The 24,716-nt window shown below is 37.2% G+C and overlaps 1 protein-coding gene across 1 annotated transcript; it reads right to left on the reverse strand.

The window, feature by feature from the left end:
• Window positions 1-17,655: 17,655 nt before the first annotated feature.
• Window positions 17,656-19,535, reverse strand: LOC122001833 (putative pentatricopeptide repeat-containing protein At1g02420). Its single transcript, XM_042556790.1, has one exon. The coding sequence runs from the start codon at window positions 19,455-19,457 to the stop codon at window positions 17,943-17,945; it is 1,515 nt and encodes a 504-aa protein (XP_042412724.1). The 5' UTR covers window positions 19,458-19,535; the 3' UTR covers window positions 17,656-17,942.
• Window positions 19,536-24,716: the final 5,181 nt, after the last annotated feature.

The following is a 24,716-nucleotide window of genomic DNA, read 5'->3' on the forward strand; positions in this document are numbered from 1 at the left end:
GTGCCGACTCCTTTGACTTCAACTCTTGCATTATTTCCTACATAGATCCACTTGTTGCCAGCTGGTACCCGACGGTACTCAACAAATGTAACTCGTTCCCGAGCTACATGGTTGGTTGCTCCCGAATCTATAATCCACAAAGGATAAGAATCAGCTAACAACACTGAACTAGCAACAAAATGCTCTTGAAAAGAAGACACACTTGGATTTACCTTTTTCGGCTCAGTGCACTCCCGAGCAAAGTGGCCCTTTTTGCCACAGTTAAAACAAGTCAACTTGTTTTTAGGTTTCTTTCCAGTCTTCTTGACTATCTTCTTGATTGGGCCCTGTCCCACACCAGCAGCTTCCTTCTTCTTTCCCTTCCCTTTCTTGAACCATTTCTTTTTCTTGGATCCATATGATCCTGCAGAACCTACAGCTACATAGGCTTGTCCAGAAATCCTTGCGGATTCAACTCTCTCCGCCTCCAATTCTACATGGCGTGAGACATCAGTGAAAGTCTTGATACTCTCACTGTGAGTTAAGGTCTGCTTCATGGTTTCCCAAGAATCTGGAAGTGAACGTATAACTGCTTGAACCTGTTGTTCATCAGTCAACTCATGACCAGCAGTTTTAAGCTCCCGAATCATGTTCGACATCTCCCTGAGGTGTTGAACCATTGACACATTCGGACGCTTTTTGTAGCTGTCAAATTTAATTGTCAGCTGTCGAAGTTTGCTCAGACTTACTCCACTGTATTTTTCTTTAAGGGCAACCCAGACTTCATGAGCCGTAAGATATGACTCATATTCAAAAGCTAGGTCATCTACCATTGAACTAATCAATATACCCTTTGCAGTGGAGTCCTTTTTCTTCCATGCCTTATAGGCATCAAGATCTCGTCTGTGTTGTGCAGTGGGACCATCTACAGGTACTTCCATAACCTGATTTACAGCCTCTAGAACTTCTTGTTCCTCAAGTACATATTGTATCCTGAGGTGCCAGATCTTGTAGTTATCCCCATTAAGTTTTTCACCTTTGTTGAGTTCAGCTATTATGTTTTTGGTTGCCATAATCTATCATAAATAAACACATTATTTAGTATTCAGTGTATATCATATGTATGCAATTTATGATTGACTTAATATTGTTTTGAGTTGGTTTACAAAATCAAGTGAAAACTATGTTTTCACTCATCATTCGTATGATCAATCAAATTAATATTAATCAATTCTATTACATACATCCCAACAAATGAACTAATCATTTATAATATCATGAATTCATTAATTAAATGAACTAATCATTTAATATATCATGTTTTTTTTTAATTAAATGAACTAATCATTTAATACATCATGAACTAATCATGTATCATGTCAAGCAAATAGCATAAATAAATGAACATATCATTAATATAAAATTATGCTGTAAATTGTAAACATATAACCAATTGACATGAATGAAATGGACTAACTATTGTTCATACAAAATGACAATAAAAATAACAGAACTCTAATAAACTAGATAGGCAACTACCACTCCCACTAGGACAGACACTAGTGCAGTGACCAAAATAATCCCTCTCAGCCTGGACTCTTTTAGAGTAATCCCAGGCAGGACAGCTTCAAGATTTTCAATTGGTTCCCACACACACTCTCCCAGATCCTCTGGATCTTCCTCTGGATCTTCAGGCTCTTCTGAATGCTCTTCAGATTCTTCTGGATCCTCCTCTGGAGGATCTTCAGGATCTTCTGAATCCTCTTCAGATTCATCTGGATCCTCCTCTGGGTCTTCAGGACCCCAATAGAGATGAAGCAACTGTCTGCACATCTCTGAATATGAGATGTGTCCATCATAATCATCCCAAAGTTGGAATGCTATCTGCCTAAGGTTTTCTGGCAGTGAATAGACTAGAGCAAATCTTCTGTGTGTGTCTTCTACTGGAAATTCTTCTCGCTCGAGTTTCCAGAACAACCGATCGAGCCGACCAATAAGCCATCCGAGTCCTTGAACAGGGTCGAAATCAAGCTCCTTAATCTCCTCCCAAAGCTCATGTTGTCGTAAATCATGACTAGCCATCTGAAAAATTGAAAATAAATAAGTCAGTACAAAACCGACTAACCACTACAAAACCGGCTTATTTCAATTTATACAGACATAGTACCAACATAATAAATCAAGAAAAACAAATCTTCTCGATTTTCAGGAGTTAAGTCGACAATTAGAACTAATCTAATTGGTCAGATCCATTGGATCGGTTGATTAGGGATCCAGATCCTAAGCTTGGTCCATTGTCCTTAATTAGAACTAATCTAATTGGACAGGGATTTTTGTACCTATGTTCTGTTAATTTTTCTCTAAGTCCATTTCAACCAATTTCAGACTTATTGATCAAACTCAGATCCGTTTGATCAAACCAATGCCATTGGTTTAAGTCTGACCAATTAGAACAAATCTAATTGTTTTGATCAAATCTAACCCATTAGAACAAATCTGGTCATTTGATCATATTTGGTCCAAGTCCAATTAATCAACCCAAATTAATTTCGGGTTTGGACCAAATTGATTCAGTTAAACCAACTAATGATTTATACTTAAACCGGGTCTAAATGGACCAAAATTTATTTTGATCACTTATCATTAATGATAAAATTAATTGAACTTATTTTCAATTAATTACTGTATGCACCCAAATTGAAATTAATGCTACGGTAGGCATACATCCAAATTAAAAAAAAATGCTACAGTAGGCATACATTAGCATGAAACAATAAGCATGCATTAGCATATTTCAACGATGCATCATTTGGCAAACAAAAAATTAAACTTTAATTAAAAAACATAAGCATATTATGTTTCTTAATTTCATATGCATGCTGTATTTTCGTTCAGGGTTTTTTTTTTATTATTTGATTTTTCAAAATCAAACTTTATCTCACACGAAGCACTATGCTTCGTTATTCTGCCGAATTCTCCGCAACTGCCCACGTTGCACAGGCCGCTCAAGCCACGCACGCCGCTCACAGCGACGAACGCTGGTCACGGCACATCACCTCCCCTCTGCAGCCAGCCTCACAACGACGAACACTGTACAGAAAATTCAAAGGCAGCCTCGAGTACGCCGTTGGCCAACACACAGAGACAAACTCCATGATTGTTCATTCGAGACCTTTCAACAGACGTTGATTACGGCTGCTTTTGATGCCGACGACTGTAGCAGATTGCAACATGAACGCAATATGCTTGGCTACGGCAAAACTAGACGGAGACGGACTCCGTTCACGGCAGCAATTTTAAACAGGAGATCGCACATACATTTAGAACAAACTTGGCTCTGATACCATTGTAGTAAATATGTTCTAAATGCATATAGACGAATTAATTAAATGCGATAAAAACTTACAGCGATCTCCCGCAGATCCCCAATCGGCAATGACGAAGCTCGCTATCGGAAGAGCGATCACAGGATCGGAAAGCCCTCCGCAATTCCACAAACCAAATCCCGCCGCCTTGGATGTTTTCCTTTGACTCTCGTCGCACGCTTGTGATTTCCACACACCCCAGAGCCTTGGACGTACCCCCTTTATATAGGGAAATCCACTAGGGGTATAATGGACCTTTCCATTATGTGTAGTGGGGAACATGGGCCACGTTCCCCACTATCCCCATTTCCAACAAAACACTCATAGACTTGTATGTTATTTGTTATTGCATATACTTCAAGCCAAACAACACCACTTCAACTCGGAATAAGGTTTTATGAAGCACGGAGAAAAAAATAATTTAATCAAACATAAGTTCTTATAGAAAGTAAGAGGCAAATAAGTGTTAAAATTAGCACTCTGGAATTTAAGAACAAATGATAAGAGAAAGACTAGGTAACAGCTATCTTGAATTTTCAACATAAACAGTCCAGTACTTGAAATAGATATAAAAGCATTACTCGTCAAGATGCAGAGTATAGGAACCAAGAGACATTTCTCTGTCAAAGCTGTGAACCACATTGTCTTCATCCTCTAACCAAATAGCCCTTTTTGTTCTTAAACCAAATGTAGACTTGATGGCTTCCTTGATCGCGTCTGCAATGCCATCAACACCAATTTTTCTCGAAAAATCACCCCATTTGACTAAAATGACTCTTCCAATAGAAGAGGCACTATTATCTACATATTAAAAAAATTTAACAGACTAAGCATATTGTGAGAAAGAAGATACTTGCTTGCCCTTTATAAGATAATAATAATATGTTTAGGTTAGCAACACAAATAAAATGTTTTGAAGCGGACAATAGATGCAATATTTCCATTTTCGAGATGGGCATTCAAGATGGAATCAAAAAATATCCAAGAAAATATTTCTAATATGGTTAAAAAGTTCATTACCATTCACAGACGCATCTCTCCAGTGCCATGGGGAAACACTATTAGCAGCAACATCATCCGCTGCTGTTATAGCAAGTGGATGTCCTCTAGTGTTCTGACAAGGTTGAGCGGTGACCTACCAACTGTTAGAAGATTACTCAGAATCTTACATTTTATTGCAACAAGCTTGGATAAGAAAATTTACTTAGGCACATGTAGGTAAACATTCAATTTCAATCCATAGGATGACAAGGAAGCTTATCACTATTAAATATATTAAGAAAAAATTAAAGGGTGATTCCACACTCTAACAAGAAATTTGAACCTAACATATTTTCCCTCTAAAGAAGAGGCTAATTCTGAAAAATCTCTTCTCCCTAAAGAACACATCTACTTATCCCATTCCCTAAAGAACACATCTACTTATCCCATATGAAGAAGAGAGAAACAATAGGGCAAGAGATGCCAAAAACCAACCTGGTTGACGAGATGTTGCGGCTACAGGACCAGATCGATTACAGACGACAACCTCAAGGTCGAACTCCTAGAAAGCACTTGCCTCTTCTTCTCGTGACCAAGAAACCTTAAAGAGGACGGTTGGTGTAGGAAGTACTAGAATCGAACTTATGTTTTGATGTTATCAAATGTTCAAGTTAAATTTTATTATGATCTAATGAATTGATCAAGTGTGCAAGATGCTCAACTTGGAAAGTTTTAGTAGGTTAGTTGGACACAATACTAGGCAAAGTCTCAATAGGTCATGGAACCAAATAGGTTGATTCGATAGGTCTGGAGGATATGATATCAAATCAAGTTAAAACCCTGGTAGGCCCATCCGATGCTAAGCAGTTAAAGTCTAGACATGTCTTGAGGATCCGATGTTTGATAGGTGAGTTGAGGTAAACTCTTGGAGGGAATGCAGTGAGGTCGTGTCCCGAAAGGGACAACACCTTAAATGCTAATCCAACTAAAGAAACCAATAGTGATTTTTATGCTGAGATCATGACAGTCCTTACTGTCCTACTTATACATTTGTATAACTATTTAACTTTATTTTCTAGGATAACTATTATTATATTGTTATTGTGCTAACTATATTTTACAAATTGAACAAAATTTGAGTTGATCGATGGTTCAGTCGATTGAACAAGCAATTCATTCAACCGATCAAGCTAGTGTGGCACAGACACAAGCCAATTTTGTAAACTTAGCAACACAGTGTTATCAATCGACAAAAATCATGGATCAGTCAACTGATCCAATTTTGGAAACAATAAAAATTATATCGAATCAACGCAGAAAAGGTAGATTTAGGTTCAGACAACTAATCAACTGGATCAGTTGACTAAATTGAATGACTTACGGGATCAAACGGATCAAATCAGAGCAAAGAAGGAAAGGCGCGGAGGTTCAGTTGTCGGATTGTTGGTTCAATCAACCGAACCGTGCTACTATAAAAACCTCAGGATCCGAGCCGAGAAGCAACTCATTCATTTTTCATTTCATTGCACTCACTACTTCGTCTCTGTTGTTGCTATATGTGTAAGTTTTGCCATTACTACCCCAAGAGGCCATCCGACAATCTACGCCTAAGACCTAATCTTCGTTGTCGGTATATTTTATATCTGTACTTGCATTGTAACTGCTCATCTCATATATCTATATATTCAATCATTTAGTGGATTGCCCAATGAAATTAATCAAGGATCATGGGCCTTGAAGTAATAGTCGTTGGACTACAAACCAAGTAAAAAGAAATTATCTTTTTGTGTTTGTCTTCTCTCTTTTCCGCTACACTGTGATTGGTTTTTTAAAAAAAAAGGTTTTAAATGATCAAGATTCACCCCCTCCCCTCTCTCTTATCTACTATGATCCAACAGGACGACCTATCAAAGGTTAATTCCCTTGGCGGCGCTACAGAGAGGAAGAACCTTAACGTCACAGAAGAAGGAGGTAGGAGAGGGAAGAAACCTAGCATTACAGAGAGGAAAGGAAAAGAAGACGTCTTAAAATGAAGGTTGTGTGTCGAGGAAAACGCAAAGGTTGTGCATCGAGTGCTTTCGCCAAAAAAAAAAGATTACTTAGGGTTTTAGCAAAGGATAGGTGAAAAAATTATAAATTGGTTCAACATGGAACAATATTTTAACCAGTTCAAATGTATTTACTTCAGCGCTTAGACATTTAAGTTTTATTTTGTGACTTATTATTTCATCAAATATATATTATGAAGAAAAATATCAGATAAAATTAGAAGTGAGACCCATATTTTTTAACCTAAGAAGTCTAAAATGGTATTAACTACATCAAATTTATTATCAAAATTGATTATCATATATTACTTCATAATTATTAATTGCATAAGGTAACAATGACGAACTCTATTACCATTTTCACATAGTGAATATATAAAATTACCTGACAATAACTATCAAACCATTAATTTTCACATGTTATTTTTTTCTCCACATCATTCCATTGACATTCACTTTGCCTACATATGTCATTAATAATATGAAATCTTCTCTTTAACCACTTGATTTTTTACTCAAGATGAGGTGTAACTTGTTTTTGTAAGAGAAGGGATCTTGCTTAGCATTCTCATATGCACCTCAGCCATGTAATTGCTTTTAAAACCACCATCTGTCTTCCATGAAGGATCACAAGTCATATCTTGAAGAGTTGCAATTAATACTTGGACCTCATTCTCTATCCAAAAGCATTTATTTCTCCCACGTTCTCAAACTCTTTGATCTTGCTCCATCCTAATATATAATAATGTCAAATCATTAAAAGTAATGAGTAAAAAGGACCATGGTTACAGGAAACGATAACATGTGATACCAAATTTATCAGGAAAAAAAATTATTCTATCATAAATAATATATAAACCAAAATAAAACAATTAACAGTTAAGTTCACAAAATAGGCATCTTCTTAAACATGACAAACATGTTAAAACATTCATGAAAATGCAATAACAACATCATTAACATATCCCCTTCACCCTTGCCCCATAAATGATCAAGGGTATGATCTTTCTCTCCAATGATTAAACATTTCAAGTGCTAACATATTTCTAAAGTTGGTTCATTCTTCTATTGGGGGTGATACATGTCATATATTCATCATCTTCAAAGTCTTCATATTCCATTTCATCTTCTTCAAGTGCTTCCAACTCTTGTGGATCAAAACTTATGTACTTTCGAATCAGATTGTGTAAAAGACAACATGCTAAAATAATGCACACTGAAGTTTCAATTGGGTAAAATGAGAGGGAAGCTAATATTTTCCATCACCCTTTAGCAAGCCAAACCATCTCTCAATCACATTTCTGGCCTTAGAATATTTCATATTATACTCTTCCACTATATGTGGTCTGTGACCGTGAAACTCATTTAGATGTACTGTTGCCCTCGAAAAGAAGCTAAAAATCCATTCAAGTCACAATATCTAGAATCCACCAAATAATAACAACCTTCAAGAATACAAAAAAATGCTTTACATTAATTATAAGTTTGAATGAAATTTTACATTGAAAAATCTAACTAGCTAGTCCATGATCAATTGTACCCTGAGGAACTTTAAGCCCATCAGGATTAACTATAGCATCTCTAAGCACACGACCATCATATGCAGAACCCTCCCATCCAGATAAAACATATATAAACTACATGTTTGGACAACATACACCCAATATATTCGAAGCTAAATTTACTTTTCTAGTGTGATATTGGGATTTTTTATCAGAAGGAGGTGCGACTTTGATTAATCTAAAGCACCTAAACAATCCTATTATTTAAATATTTTGAAAAAAGAAATAATAAATAAGGTAGTTTTTTTTGTTTCCAATAAGTTACAATGTCAAGAAATACAAATACAAATGATCCTGTCCATAATCTAAGTCATACGGAGGCCGGCGGAGATGGTGTTGGTGTTGACGGAGAGGCGACTTTGATGCACCCGTGTATACACGTCCGAAAAGCCAACCCTCACGTGGAACTCCCTGATCTATAGTACGAGAACTGGTAGTAAGCGAACTCTACACACACTCAGATAAACACCCAGAATGTTAGAGATCAGAAACTAAGGAAAAAGTCTTCGGCACAGACCCTCCGACACTCAAGTCAGGTCTTTTTTCCCCAGAAGAACAGTGTACGATGGAAAAAGAACTGTTGAAGATGAGTGCATACGTGCACGTACCTGGCTAAGGAAGAGGACCTCCCCTTTTTATATGATGTTGTGTACCTTCAGAGCCTACCTGTTGTCAGAGAATGTCGGGTGTTAGGGTATGTTGGGTGAGAGAGGATGTACGGTGGCCTCCTATTGGTGGGAGGAAAGTTCCATTCACAGGTGATAGCAGACCACTGGAATATTCCCTGACATATGGTAGTTATTCTCTGACAGGATGTTACGATTCCTTGACATTGTTGTCGCTTAGCGCTTTCCGTCCCGCCCGAGTTTAGCTACAGACAGCTCGGGATGACTGTTCAGATGTACCACTCGACTTGAGTCTTGATGAGGAGGATGAGCTGTAACGAAGGACCCATCTTTCACACCTTGATCGCTAAAGGGCCGGCCAGGAGTTGTCTTAGTGAAATTACCAGGCCTGTCTACACAGCCCGAGCTGGGGAAGTCCGATCAGTCGGAGGCAGGTCAGGAACTAGTACGATCTCCATCTTATATTTCAGATCTGGGGGACCTGCCTTAGCTGTGACCATCCAGGAAATATACCGCTGATGGCGTTAGGTAGTCCAACTCCCTCTTTCTTTTGACTGTTGACTACCACGTCCCCTTGAATTTTGACTGTCACACCCCCTTGACTTTTAATTGCCACGTCCCCTTAACTATTGACTATCTGGCCTTATCAGACCCCACCTTCATGCACTATATCACAAGCCTCCCCTCCAAATCTAGTCAAAGGAGGCTCAAGTCTAACTGACTAGACCCTAGCACATTTGTGACTCCACCTGCGTACAAGGGACTAGTGTGTAGTTGATTATCTCTACAAAGACTGAAATCTATATCCTTGTTACAGTGCTACTATCGGCCTAGTGAAGGTGGCGAGTCATAGTATTGCCATTGGCCCGATGATGTTGGAACAGATGGAGATGATCCAAACAGTCAGGTTGTTGACAAGTGTTCACAAGAACAATGCTAGCTCATACCTTGCATTGGGGTGGGAGTCAGTAGCCCCACCGAGAGGTCGTTGATTGCGAGAGCATGCTCGCGTATAACTCATGCTGAGGTGAGAGTCTGGAAAACCGACCAAGAGGTCGTTGGTCGTGAGAGCATGCTCACTTATAACTCGCGCTGGGGTAAGAGTCTAGAACGTCAATCAAGAGATCGTTGGTCATGAGAGCATGCTCACTTATAACTTGCACTGGGTTGAGAGTCTGGAATGCCGATCGAGAGGTCGTTGGTCGTGAGAACATGCTCACTTATAACTCACGTTGGGACGAGAGTCTAGAGAACCGACCAAGAGGTCATTGGTCGTGAGAGTATGCTCACTTATAACTCGCACTGGGGCGAGAGTCTAGAAAGCCGACCGGGAGGTTGTTGGTCATGAGAACATGCTCACTTATAACTCGCGCTGAGGTGAGAGTCTGGAATGCCAACTGAAAGGTTGTTGGTCGTGAGAGCATGCTCACTTATAACTCGTGCTGGGGCAAGAGTCTAGAATGTCAACTAAGAGGTCGTTGGTTGTGAGAGCATGCTCACTTATAACTCACATTGGGGCGAGAGTCTTGGAAATCCAACCGAGAGGTCATTGGTCATGAGAGCATGCTCACTTATAACTCGCGCTAGGACGAGAGTCTGGAACGTCGACCGAGAGGCCACTGGTCGTGAGAGCATGTTCGCTTATAACTCGCGTTGGGGTGAGAGCCTGGAATGCTGACTAGGAGGTCGTTGGTCGTGAGAGCATGCTCAGTTATAACTCGCGTTAGGGCAAGAGTCTAGAATACCGATCGAGAGATTGTTGGTCGTGAGAACATGCCCACTTATAACTCACACTAGGGTGAAAGTCTAGAAAGCTAACCGAGAGGTCGTTGGTCATGAGAGCATGCTCACTTATAACTCGCTCTGGGGCAAGAGTCTAGAACACATACCGAGAGGTCGTTGGTCGTGAGAGCATGCTCACTTACAACTCGCGCTGGGGCGAGAGTCTGGAAAGCCGACTAAAAGGTCATTGGTCGTGAGAGTCTGCTCACTTATAACTCGCACTGGGATGAGAGTCTGGAATGCCGACCGAAAGGTCATTGGTCGTAAGAGCATGCTCACTTATAACTCGCACTGGGACAAGAGTATGGAATGTCGACTAAGAGGCTGTTGGTCGTGAGAGCATGCTCACTTATAACTCACGCTGGGGTGAGAGTCTGGAAAGCTGACCAAGAGGTTGTTGGTCGTGAGAGAATGCTCACTTATAACTTGTGCTAGGGCGACAGTCTGAAAAATGGACCAAGAGATCGTTGGTCGTGAGAGCATACCTACTTATAACTCGCACTGAGGCGAGAGTCTGGAACCGACCAGGAGGTCCTTGGTCATGAGAGCATGCTCACTTATAACTCGCGTTGAGGCAAGAGTCTGGAAAGCCGACTGAGAGGTTGTTGGTCGTGAGAGCATGCTCTCTTATAACTCGCTCTAGGGTGAAAGTCTGGAACGCCAACCAAGAGGTCGTTGGTCGCTCGTGGACTTATCTTCTGTGGCTCTTGGAGCAACCTATAGTCATAGCTCCCCCTCAGTCATCAACCCTTAGCCAAATATGAATCTTACTGTGATTTCGAGATTGGGGCGAAACGTCAAATTATGATCAACGTTTCCTGCAGCCTTCTACTCCTATTTCCAAGGTAACCACATGGAATTCTTGGTCTTCGAGGCATCACACCAGTTTCACCAAATCAGCCTCACGGTTTCCCTATCTTTTCTATTATAAATGTCATTTCATAGGAAAATGGCACATGTCTGACTAGTTTCCTTTGATATGATGGCTGACGTACGCTTTTCGCACGAGACTTGATAGTGCTCCCCCTCTGGTGATCCGACGGTTATCCTTCGCAACGTCATTTTGATTGTCTGGCTCGCATCCCTATGGCCCTTAGTGGTTTTAGTTTTAAAACTCTAAAGGCATCGAGCACCTGTTCATCGATACTTCTTCTTCCCTGCTTGCTTGTCTTAGCATTCGTGCATTTCTTTCGTAAGTGTTCCTTTTCCTTTGCTCTTGCTTCTGCATTTTTCAGATTATGGCTAGAGAAACTTTATTCCCATGGTATGCCTTCTTTCGCTCCAATTTTGATAGGAGTGATCTTAAGTCGATGCAGGCTAGGTTGAAACTTTTTGATGACTACACCTTACGCATTCCTAGGTCTGATGATCATCCCTATCATCCTCCTCCTGGTTGTGTGACCTTCTTTAGGGATCAACTTCTTGGTAGTCTGCATTTCCCTATTCCCTCTTTCTTTTTCAGAGTTAAGTTGGTATTTTTGTATCCTCTTATCCTAGTTTGCTCTCAATGCCTTTTATTCTATGTGCGGGATGGTAATTATATGTCGTCTATATGACCTTCCTTTGACTCCTCCCTGATGACAATGACCTTCCCCTTCTTCGAATCTCTGAGTGGGGAACTTTTGGCCGTGGAGGCTTGGAGTTGCTCTTTCTTGTTATAATACTCCAGGCAAGGATGGCAATAGAAAACTGGGGGAAAAATCCTTAGGTTGTTTCCTCTTAGACCCCTTATCCGAAGCGTGGGTCTAGTCCTTTGAAACTACAAGCATCTTGTGTGGTTGTGAAGCGATGGTGTGCCTTTCGGAAGTCGCTCGCTTTTTGGCTTCCTTGAACAGTTCATACTCTCCGACTGTCATGGTGACGTTGATCTTACTATTGTCCTCCATCGTCACATTCTAGAACAAGTGAAGGAGATTCCCAGAGACGGCGTCAAATTGATTCTGTCCAGAATCTGAGTCAGACGAAGGCCGACAGAGATGGTGTTAGTGTTGATGGAGAGGCGACTTTGATGCATCCGGTATATACACGTTCGAAAAGTCAACCCCCACGTGAAACTCCCTAATTTATAGTACGAGAACTGGTGGTAAGCGAACTTTGCACACATTCAGACAAGCACCCAGAATGTTAGAGATCAAAAATCAGGGAAAAAGTCTCCGGCGCAGACCCTCTGACACTCAAGTTAGGTCATTTTCCCCAGAAGAATAGTGTACGATAGAAAAAGAACTATTGAAGACGAGGGTGTATGTATGCGTACTTGACTAAGGAAGAGGACCTCCCCTTTTTATATAACGCTGCGTAGCTTCAAAGCCTGCCTGCCATCAAAGAATGTTGAGCGTCAGAGCTTGTCGAGTGAGAGAGGATGTACGGTAGCCTCCTATTGGTGGAAGGAAGGTTCCATTTGCAGGTGATAGCAGATCACTGGAATATTCCCTGACGTATGACAGTTATTCTCTGACAGGAAGTTACAATTCCCTGACATTATTATCGCTTAGCACTTTCTGTCCTGCCCAGGTTTAGTTATAGATAGCTCGAGATGACCGTTCAGATGTACCACCTAGCTTGAGTCTTGATGAGGAGGATGAGCTGTGGCGGGAACCCATCTTTCATGCCTTGATCACTAAAGGGTCGGCCAGGAGTTGTCTTAGTGAAAGTACCATGTCTCGCTACATGGCCTAAGCTAGGGAAGTCCGATCAATCGAGGGTAGGTCAAGAACTAGTATGATCTCCATCTTATGTTTTAGATCTAGGGGATCTACCCTAGCTATGACCATCTAAGAAATATATGGCTGATGACGTGAGGCGGTCCAACTCCCTCTTTCTCTTAACTGTTGATTGTCACGTTCCCTTGACTTTTGACTGTCACGTTCCCTTGACTTTTGATTGTCACGTTCCCTTGACTATTGACTGCCTCGCCTTATCAAGCCCCACCTTTATGCACCGTATCAACAAAGTACCTTGAAATATCGCTAAAGATTATTTTAACAATCTTCAGTAACAGGATCTAGTTTTTTAAGCAAAATGGAATATAATTTCAAGATTGCCAGAAGGCAACTATTAAAATAACGACTGATAGTTTTTCCACTTCGTAAAAATAGTAAACTCATTATCCTTTTTCTTTATGGTGAGTCAAAACATACACAAAAACATCAACTACTTCTTGTAGAGACATATTTTTGGTATCTTTTAAATCTCTAATATCTCTTACCATCTCACATAATATTCTAAAAGTGTGTCTATCTATTCGAAGCTCAGTAATACAAGTAGTCAGATTCTTCAGTGAGTTTAAACACCCAATTCATTCTCTGAAACCTTTTCTCTTCTTTGGTTTTAAGTGGAGGTCTCATAATATACAAATGTAGCAACAATAAGCGGTACACATAACATATACAACACTAAACATGTTCACTATTGATGCTATAATTTGAATGTTTCGAATTATTTTACGTATTCTACTAGCACTAGTAATACATGTCATTATCTTCTACATGGCAATAAAGAAAAATTAACTTAAAGGGTTACATACAGAATTATTAATTAAGCTCATGCAAAAGTTTGAAAAACCAAATAAAATGTTATAGAATCTAAACAAGGTAGGATTATTAAACTCACATATATTGGAAGAGACGATATCGCTAACATAAGTTTCTTAACAAAAATAAAACTCATGTGTATTGGAAAAATAACTACTAAAAAAATAAATATTCATCCTTAAAAACCCAAATAACCCACTTAATTCAACCCCAATCCCATTAATCTTAAATTCATCCATTATGTATAAGATAACATTAGAAAAAATATAATCTTTAATGATAGTGGCATAAATTACTCACAAACAAAATAAGAAAAAGAAAAGAAAAGAAAGAAACATGCTTGAGATTTCGCTGAAGATGGATCTTGATGCAAGCTACGAAGGAGATGGCTTACAATTGGAAACAAAAATGAAAAACTGAAAAAAAAAATGGGTATACTGAAAACAACAACCACTTAAAAAAAATCTTGAAATCATACACATCCTAAAACACTATGAAAACTCACTTAATCCAATCCCAATCCCACAAACCATACACCTTGTAAAGGTAATTACATCGGGGATCACTCCCCTAAAAATTCCTAAGGTTAAGTTCAAAAATTAAACTTTCCTAAATTCAGCAATGAACTTCTCCTTAACCAAATAAAAAAAATAAAACAGAGGTATGTCAAAAACAATCATGGCTATACTAAAGCTTAATCTCCAAATTGGAAAAAAAAAACAGTAAAATTTCAAGCAGAGCATATCGGTATACATAAATTAATAACTGAAGCTATTAATCCATATCCAAAATCTACCCAAAAGAATATTGTAAATAGAGAGAGGTTAATTTCTGATCTAACTGAAATTGTGCGAGGATAGATATGCCAGTTAAAACAAGATTTGGAATCTAGAAAATAAGAGAGAAGGTATAGAAAGATGTAATAAGATAAAATTAGGAAAAAATACAGTCTTTTAAAGAAAAAATACAAAATATTTTTATAAGATGGGAAATATGAAAGAAAAAAAAACAAACCCTATTTGAGATTTGAAGATGGAGCAAATGTAGAAACGAGATTGCTTCTTGGTAACTATTGTAAGAGAGAAATCGGTTTTCGAGTAACGAGATGAGATGATAGAGATGATAAAGAGCACTAAAATGAATTAGGGCAATAAAAAAAGACGCATAAAGAGATGGAAATGAATTCTAAACCCGTCACTTTAATTGGGTTTTATCTATTTTAGATTATTTAGGAATGATTCCAAAATTGTTATTCACAAATTTGTTAATCAAACACTTTATATTTTTATTATTCAATTTTCTCATTTCCAAACTCCTAAATTAAACGTCACCTAAGAGTGTGAGAAGATCAATCCAGATGTGACAGGAAACTCTATCTAGTTTTCAAAAAGGATAAGCGGTTAGAGTTTTGACTTATTAAATAAGTATATAAATTGATAAACATGTTATCATAGAACAACTCAAGAAACTTGAACCTAACTCATTGATTTGCAAGCTATAATTGTATTAATCAGTTTATGAACCAACCCGTTTAATTTAAACTCAAAATCTGCAAGTTTGTGTTGAGTCATGTTGTGTAAATTTGTTGTGTCATCTTTTACTACCCCTGTGATTGGCCTTTGCTGTAATTGTTTAGGGTCCCAGAATGCCCTCATGTTGTCCATCTGTAGCTATGAAAATTTGTAGCCAACTGTTTTAGGGCTCCAGTTTTGATCAACAGTTGAGTTAACCAACTCCATCAAATCTGCCCAAAGATTCAGGATTCTCTAAAATAAGATAGTTTCCTCCCTTATGTATTACCATTTGATAATCATCATTTTATCACGATATTTAGACTTCTATTTTCATGTTTTTCATCCTCTCATATGATAAATTCGTATTTATACTACATTTCACGAGTTAGATTCATTATTGGACTTTACTGTAATTTATCTTTTATTTGTGAAATTATAATTAATTATTTGAATGTGATTTTTATAGACAATCAAAGGGCCATAGACTTAATCGGATCGATCCAAATTGAGCTTAAATCTTGGGCTAAAGGAGGAAAACTAATCTGAATTAATATGGATCGTTCATGTAAGATCCAAAAGAATCTGAGTCATCAATCAAGATTTGGTTCATCCAACTCAAAGGAGAGTAGATCACGCCATTAATCAAGATCTGGAGCCTTGAATTAAGATTTGAATTGATTCTAGACTTAGATCAAGTTCTGAAGAGTTCTCAGCTATTGATACGGATATGATCAGATTTAAAAGAGTGCTCAGTTGGGAGATCGTCAAAAAATAGATTGGGCACGAAAGCGAAAATAAAGTTGCAACCTCCTCCATCAACGCCGACCACCGGAGCTTCCTTCCGCCTTCATCCATCAAGGTAAAGGGGAATTCCCTTCCTCATTCATCCACCTTCATCCATCCACCAGCGAAGAAGCAAAGTGATTCCCTACTTCATCCATGCGCCACCATCGAGCTCCGACCACCTACCTTCATCTACATCCCGAGATGCCAAGATCTCCTTCATCATCAGAGCTATTTGAGAAGAATGGGGATTCCCTCTCTATTCATTTCCAGCACCGGTCATTCCTTTTCCGTACATTATCTGCCGCCACCGTGATCCGCCAAGTTCAACCCGAAGCTGACAAGCCTTTTGAAAAAGAAAGGGGATTCCCTACCTCTTTAGAAGACTCAATTCTACCTTCCTCTCACACAATCTGCCATCAATTCTACTCTGATTGAAGTTTCTGCCAATCGACACCAACACCAAGTCTTCTTCTTTGATTTTGGAATGCCTTGTTCATTCAGTGAGCATTAATTTGGTTGTCAAATTTTCCTTTCTTTTTGTTGTTTCGAATAATTCCTTGGTAACTCTACTGATTGTAGCAAGTTGTTTGAACTCGTTTGTTTCCACATATTGGACTAATCATTCAGATGAGTAGTTATTCACATGCCATTGCTTCAGGTGGATTGTTGTTGCCCTTTGTTACATTAGTGTAGTAGCTAGGGTTAGTGTAGATTGATTGTTTTATTTGAGTTCTATGAATTGAATTGAATTGCAATTGTAGTGTAGGTTTGAATTTCCCTTAAGAGCATACACTAAGATCCCTTGTTTTGATTGTATGTTTAATTGTTTAGAAAAACCTTCATTTAAAACATAAAAAACCTAAAACCCCATTGAATTCACCATCTACATTCCTATGAGAGACGATCCAGCCATTCCCTATACTACATTAGTGTAGTTCAGGGTTTGGTAATTAATTTGATTGAAATCGTGTCACAGCAACATGCTTATCAAAACTATCCTTGCTCTATTTTAACAACTATGTATTTTCCTATTTATGATACAGATAAGAGCTAGGCTTTCGGCCTTCATTTCCTCAAAAAATATTGAATACTTTGGAGGGTGTGACAGAGAATACAGTTATAGATCAACCACAACTGAGAAAGCACTTGTTTCTAGCCCACGAGAGTGCATTATAAACGAACGCCAAGTTGACATAGATTATACAATTTTTCTCAACATATCAATGCATAATTATATATGTTAAAAATAGTCTCCATTAAATGACTTAGTACAACATTTTGCACAAGCTGCACTATGTCAGATCAAAGTTCTGTAAAATCTAACCAAAAAGGTAAATTCATCTACCTTTTAGAATATTGAAGTGCCATAATTCTTATTAAACAATAACCGTAGGCTGGTAAAGAGTGGAGAAAAACTCAATACCAGAGACCCAATGCTAACTGGAGAAAACCTTTTGGCTTCATGCCCCTTTTTGCTTGAAGTTGAAGCATCTTCTTTCATGAACATGTTTACATTGGCATAAATTGTCCTAGTACAAGAGTTCAAATGATCGGAAGAATGTTGGAGCCTCAGATCGAGTATAGCTCTGTACCTAACTGCATCACACTTTCAAGAATTTCACTGATCAATAATTAAGGTATCAAAAGTAATTTTTCTTTCAAATTGTGATTGTCACTAAATATTGAGTGGTTACTTCTCCAACGCTTGATCCTAGGTAACTGATAACTTTTAACCAGAGTGCAAAGTGACAGATCCTAAGTCACATAAATTAACAGGGGTTGGGCACATCATTTCTTTCAAGTCCATGTGGAATTTTATGTTCGAACATGGCCATCTTGTTTGATAGATTCATTATAGAATGTTTCCTGTTTGTCAGTTCCATCAAAACCTTAATCCTTCGGAAGGACAAATTGCTTGGCTTCTGCCCTTTCTCAACCATCTGAATGAAGCACTGCTCAGCCTCATCTAATTTTCCTGTGTCGCATAGTAGATCAATCAATACATCAGAGACCAACGTGAATGAACCAAAACCGTGATTCACCATATCATTCCAAAGCTCAAGAGCCATCTCCACATTCTCCTGCCTGCGGCATAACCTTATGAGAAACATGCAAGACTGCGTGTTGGGCAAGCATCCATTTATCTTCATCCTCTTGTAAAGCTTCCAGGAATTCCCTAGGTCATTAGCCCAATAGAAGATTCTGAAGAATAGATTATAGCTTGTGGCATTTGGAGATAAACCTCTCTCCGTCATCTCAGTCATCAAAGAAAAGGCATTCTCAAGCCTTTTTGCAATGCAGAAATTTCGAATAGATGCATTGTATGCAGCAACATCAGGGTAACATCCATACTCTCTCATTTCCTTTAGAACATCTTTAGCTTTATCAGGTTGACCTACCAATCCTAATCCACCAATCAAACTAGTATATGTGATCACATCAGGGTAGATCTCCTCTTCCCTCATCTTATCTATCGTCTTATATGCTTTCTCCACATCACGGTTCTTACAATAGACATCTACCATGCAATTGTATGAAACCAAATCCGGCTTCACCCCAAGCTCAGCCATCTCCCTGAAGAATCCTTCAGCCTCCTCAGTTGACTTCCAACCTGACAACAATATGTTAAACGTCTGAATGTTAGGCCGAAAATCGTGTTTCAGGCTATGATACACATTTCGGGCATCGGCCATGCTCTTCTCCTGGCACAGGGTCCTCAAAAGAGCATTGAAACAATTGGTATCGAACTCAATGGAGAGTCTACGAAACTTGCGGAAGCTCTCAACCGTCTGCTGGACGGAACAAACCTTGGCAATCCGCGCAAGGACGATTTGAATGGTGCGGATGGTGATCAAGGTTCGATCTTTCTGCCGCATCTCGACAAGCAGGTTCCATGCGTCCTCAAATCGCCTGCTCCGACCCAGGATATAGAGCATGGTGTCATAAGAGAAGCCGGTGTGGAAGAACCCTTTGCGTTTGCCGGTAAGCTCGAAGAACTCCAGAGCCCGGGAGGGGTCCCCGTGACCGAAACGAAATCTTTTGAGGACGCCATCGATGAGATCATTGGAAATAAAGACTTTTGACTGCTTAAGAGACCTTTCCATCAAATCGATGGAGGAGGAGTTGATGATGATGTGGAAGACGGTATTGATGCTGTCGGCGTTGGCCGCTGCTGCCTCATCTGCTTCAATCGCAACGTGCCCAGTAGAAAGGAGGAGCTTCTGGAGCGGAAGGACATCGCAGCCGCGACGGTAGGGTTTGACAAGGATGCGATTCAAGAGCATTTCGCCTTGGGGTTTTCTCGAACAGATGTGAGGTACAAGGAAAACGAACGGAATTAGGGTTCTTGAGTTCTGCTCCTGTGGAGGTTTTGAATGATTATCATATCGGACACGCGAGTACAAGGTTCCTGCCGTTATATTCTCTATAACGGGAAAACCATAAGTCCGCACATATGTGGAATTGATATTGTCCCTTCAGGAAGATCTAGTGGCTAACGTATGAAATATTATCACCATGAGATTTGAATTTCGAATCTTGATAAAATCGAGATAAATATCTCTCTTATGTGTTTGTAACTATTCTAAAAATTAATAGTCATCCGTGTTGATGAATAATGTCAGCTTCATCTTTTTTATCGAATCACATAACTCACTTTAACAAATATCCAATTCACCTATATTACTTTGAAAATTATCAAATCATGTATTGCTGTTGCAATAACTCTGTTTTTTTCAATGACATACATGTTCTTGGGCATCTATCGCCTAAAGAAACCAAAATGTAAGAATTTTAAATATTATTTAACAGTATCTATATTTATTTTTTGTTTACATTTGTTTTATTTTTCTTTTCAACGGCTATCTTAAGTTTTTGTCTATTGATATTTTGATTGATCAAAAAACCGTTAGTACAATGAACATTTTGGTCTTCGATGATAAAAAGTGTGCTTATATGCATTTTCCTTTGAGGTTATCCACGTTACGTTTGTTCTCATCCGAAATAAGGGTGAAAATTGAATCCTCCCCGAGCCATCTTGATCCGAACAACTTTTTCATTTTCCCATTTAAAAAAACTCCCAACGAAATCGTGAAATCTCAAAATCACAAAACCTCTTCATTGTCAAAACCACAAAACCCTAACTAGTCCCTACATTTCCTTCCGTCGCGTGGTCTTCGGGCTAAAGCTCGTGCAACACCAGCTTCTTCACCTCCATTGACATCTTCATCAGCTTCTTCACCTTCATCAATGTCTTTGTTTTCCGACATTTTGAAAGTCCGATTCTTATCCTTCACTGGCTACTATGTTCATAATCCAACTACAATGTCCAAGCATTCAACTTCATCTTGAAAGGTAATAATTTTTTATTATAAATTGTTTTCCCTTTGTGTTTTTAAAATTTTCATTTATTTTAATACTCTCATTATAATAATTTAACTTTATTTTACTTAGTTCATAACTTAGTTTTATGAATATTATCTCATCGAATTGTCTTACGCATTGCCATTCAGCTATTTCATCAAACTTTATTTATGAAAACACATCAATTTAGTTGTTTAGATTTGTAAAATCATCTAATATATGCATAGTTCAGTTGTGATATATTATATGTAACTATGTTAATACTATCTAGATGAATTGACTAAGACATAATCTAAATAGCGTATTTAGTTTTATTCTATGTAAAATTTCCATTAGCTACAATATAATAAGGATCTCTTAATCTAAATAGGTTATATCATCTCTAATCTCATATATGTGTATAAACCTCATCGTGTTGTTTTACTTTCTTCATCAACTTAGTTTACTTTATCTCTAAATTTAATATTTTTTAGATTATATGTTATTTATTTTTTCCTCCTTTGTAATTCTCTAATTATTCTATTAAGTAAATTTAGTTTAGCTTAGTTTAAAAAAAGATATTTAATTGAATTTTACAAAAGCTTGATTGTTTGTTGTTATATGATAGAAAATTAAAAGAATTACATCCAGTTCTGCAACTAAAATCCAATTATCAACTATGGAGAAAAAGTTACATTGGATGAGTAAGTTGGGACATTTTACGAAATTTTATTCTGAAACTTCCACAAAGGAAAAGGCAAGGGGAGAAAAGGGTCATTTAGGAGTTATTCTCCATAAAAAACACATGTATTATAGGAGTAACTCATTTGAGTCAATTTGACATCTTAGAAGATTACTGATGAACATATTTGAGAATTAGGATATGGAAATAAAGATATTCAAATTCTCCAACGTGGTTATGTCTTTCACAACCAAAGATGTAGCATTATTGTTTGGAATCCCAAATAGAGGAAGACATGTCCAGATGGATTCCAATATTACTTCTGGTACATTATTCAAAAGATTTTTTGGCAAGGAAAGAATTAAATCGATTTAGATTGAAAAAATCTATTAAGGGCATATTATCTCTGAGTGGATTCAGATACAAATGTTTTGCTATTTTATAAATTTTGTATTTTTTTTCTTCTATTTTTTTTTGCCTTTAGTATATATAAGCTACCTTTAAGGATTATCGATATTGTCGAGGACTTTAATAGTCTGGAAAGTTATAATTGGGTTAAGGCAATATATATTTATATGGCTCCTCAACTCTCAATGTTTAGGGATGCTTTTGCATCGAAGACTTCTATCCTTATCCTCTCACTACCTTATATGAAGGGATTTACCAGTCTACTTACAGTAAGTTTTGATTAGTTAGTTAATTTATTTCAAAAATATGTAATAGTATCTAATTGTTGAATTATTACACATGTTTGATTTCTTGAGCATGTTTCTATTCAATTGGCAAGCAACATGGTAACACCAAGGATAAATAAGTGGTCGACAGTTTACTTATTCTCATAGAAATAAAGTAAGGGCTAAGTTAGCAAAAGTTTTATCTACCCAGGTAACCATTATGTGTATTTCCACCCATGTTAAATGCATGTTATATAGTTACATGTTTTAAATTAATTATGAAATATTATTAATTTTGTAGATTATTGTTGATATTCTCCCTACCACTAGGAAAGTTCATTTACTTGAGACCCCCTCCTTATTGAATACGAGTCTATATCACAATCGGATTAGACATCAACTGTACAATATTATATAGACTCAGAGGAAAAAGCTGAATGTTCACATTGCATTGCAAAGTAAAAACAAATCCAAAAGCTTGCCTTTGAAAATGAAAGTTCAGTTAAAATTAACAAGAATTAGTTGTCATATTGGAAAGGGAAGGTTTTTCTTATCCAACTAGCCACCTTATAGAAAATCCTCATCCTAATCTTGTTTCAACTAATGTGATGAGGAGAGGATGTGACAGAAGTCGTTATAACCTCAGGGTCACTCCTAAAAATATACCTAATTGGCTACTATTGGTTCCAAGTAGGAAGAGGATCAGGGGAGAAATAAAGGTGGATGAAGGGGGTAACTTGGAGATAAAGTCTAGGGTGGATGATTTTGATATGCAAGAAGAGGATAAAACTATATTATTCGCCGATGAAACTAATGAAGAAGAAGAGGCTCATAGAATAAAAGGAAGGGAGAAGGAAATTAACAAGTTGAACGCTATTAAAGTAAGTTAACATTTATGTAGTAATATTTAGGTTTGTTATTAATTGTATTTTCTTTAATTTGACTTTTCTTTTGTTAAATACATTGAGTTGGATTTATTTGCAGTATCACAAAGAAAAATTCAAATAACAAAAAAAATGAAAAAAAGATGTAGCCTATTTGATAGAAGATGACCTAGTTTTGAGTTTCTATAGGAGGAAGGCTACTACTCATTGACAATACATGTCTTCCTCACATGTGTATTAGGCAGCATATTTACCAATAGGGATATAATTGATGCTTATATTTTATTACTCTTCAGGGAAGTGTCCTCATTTGGTAGATCATATAATAAATCCATATATTGCTCGATCAAATTCATGGTAAATTTTTGACTTCATATTATAAATTTATATTTTTTTGTGATATTATTACACTAATTTACGATTATATATTGAATCTTGCAGTTATCATATGAATATATATATATATATATAGGAAATAATTTTATATCAGATTATCAAAATCAATTCGGCTGATTAAGAAGTTAGGTATATATTTTTATACCTATAAATACTAATCGTGCACATTATCATTTAATGATTATGGACACCGATGCAAAAACATTCTATCATTATAATTCATTGTCCTATAACTATAAATATGATCAACATTTTACAGAGTTGGTTAGTATTAATTATTAAATATTTATATTCTAGCATTATGATAGTTATTATATATTTTTATATTTTTTTATCTATCCAATGCTCACAGGTCTCTAGATTTAAAATGTTTCCCCATGATAAACTAAAGGAAATGCAAGATGGATTACAAGTTTATCATCTTTTAGACGAATGAGCCTTTACTAAAGTTGATTATTCTCAACAAATATTATCATAAGTAAATTATTACATTATTAGTAAATTTATTGGTACTTTAACATTATATTTTGTGATATTGTAGAAATGACTATGGGTTCTTTGTTATGCAATATATCAAACATCTTTTGTATAATATGAATACGGAATTCACACAAAGAGACATTGATAAATTTAAAGTAAAGGTTGTGATATCCATCATTAAGGATAATTTCTGTAAATTCAAAATAGAATGAATCATCAATCTTGCTGTTGATGTGTTTTCGTATATTTTTATTTCTTGTATATCAAATGATGTTGTACATATGTTTGTTGTAAATTGATACTTCATCTACTTGAACAATGTGATGTTGTGTTATATTTGAGAGATATCTTAAGACAATCACCTTATGGAATGTACTATTTATTGGATAACTAGAAATTCACTATTTGAGTGCACATTCTCTATGTGTTTGATTGGATTTTAACTCATTTACTGAATGTCCATAATACGATTCATATCATAAAAGAACTTGTGATTGGATCACGACTAGTGAGCATCTCTACATGTATAATTATGAATGTATTAAAATCTTTCCTAGTCGATGAATTGATGTGTTTGGACATCATTAATTCTGTGATACTAGCATGGTTATACTCCTTGGTCTAACTAAGTAGTTATTTCTCACTGGCTGAATACATTGAGATATCGAGTTAAACGTGGATGCTAGTTATGACAACTAGTTCATTGAAGTGACCTGCTATAAGACTTCATATAATTCTCTACATATATGGATATGTTAATGAAGCTCTTACTGTAGCTTGAGTACAAGTTTCTTTCGACTTGAGGGGTTCAAGTCACCTTGGTCATGGAAACTTATACTTTGACATCTTAAATAAGCATATTCGAAGAGGTGTGGACCTGGGATGATTGAATATAAGCCAAAGTGCCTGTAGGTGTTTGAATAACCAATAAAGGATTCACCACTCCTTACAAGTAGATGTATACCCTATAACTACTTGTTAGGATTGTTACTCAAAATATTTAGCCAAAGCATCACATGTTAAGAGTGTTGTACTCTTGGACACATATACGACTAACTTAAATCCGCAGGACAAGGAAGTATTATT

This window comes from Zingiber officinale, chromosome 7A, assembly GCF_018446385.1.
Source record: "Zingiber officinale cultivar Zhangliang chromosome 7A, Zo_v1.1, whole genome shotgun sequence".
Taxonomy (NCBI): Eukaryota; Viridiplantae; Streptophyta; class Magnoliopsida; order Zingiberales; family Zingiberaceae; genus Zingiber; species Zingiber officinale.

Coding starts and splice junctions, on each gene's coding strand:
- LOC122001833 (XM_042556790.1), bottom strand. CDS start 19,457: ATGCTCTTGAATCGCATCCTTGTCAAACCCTACCGTCGCGGCTGCGAT.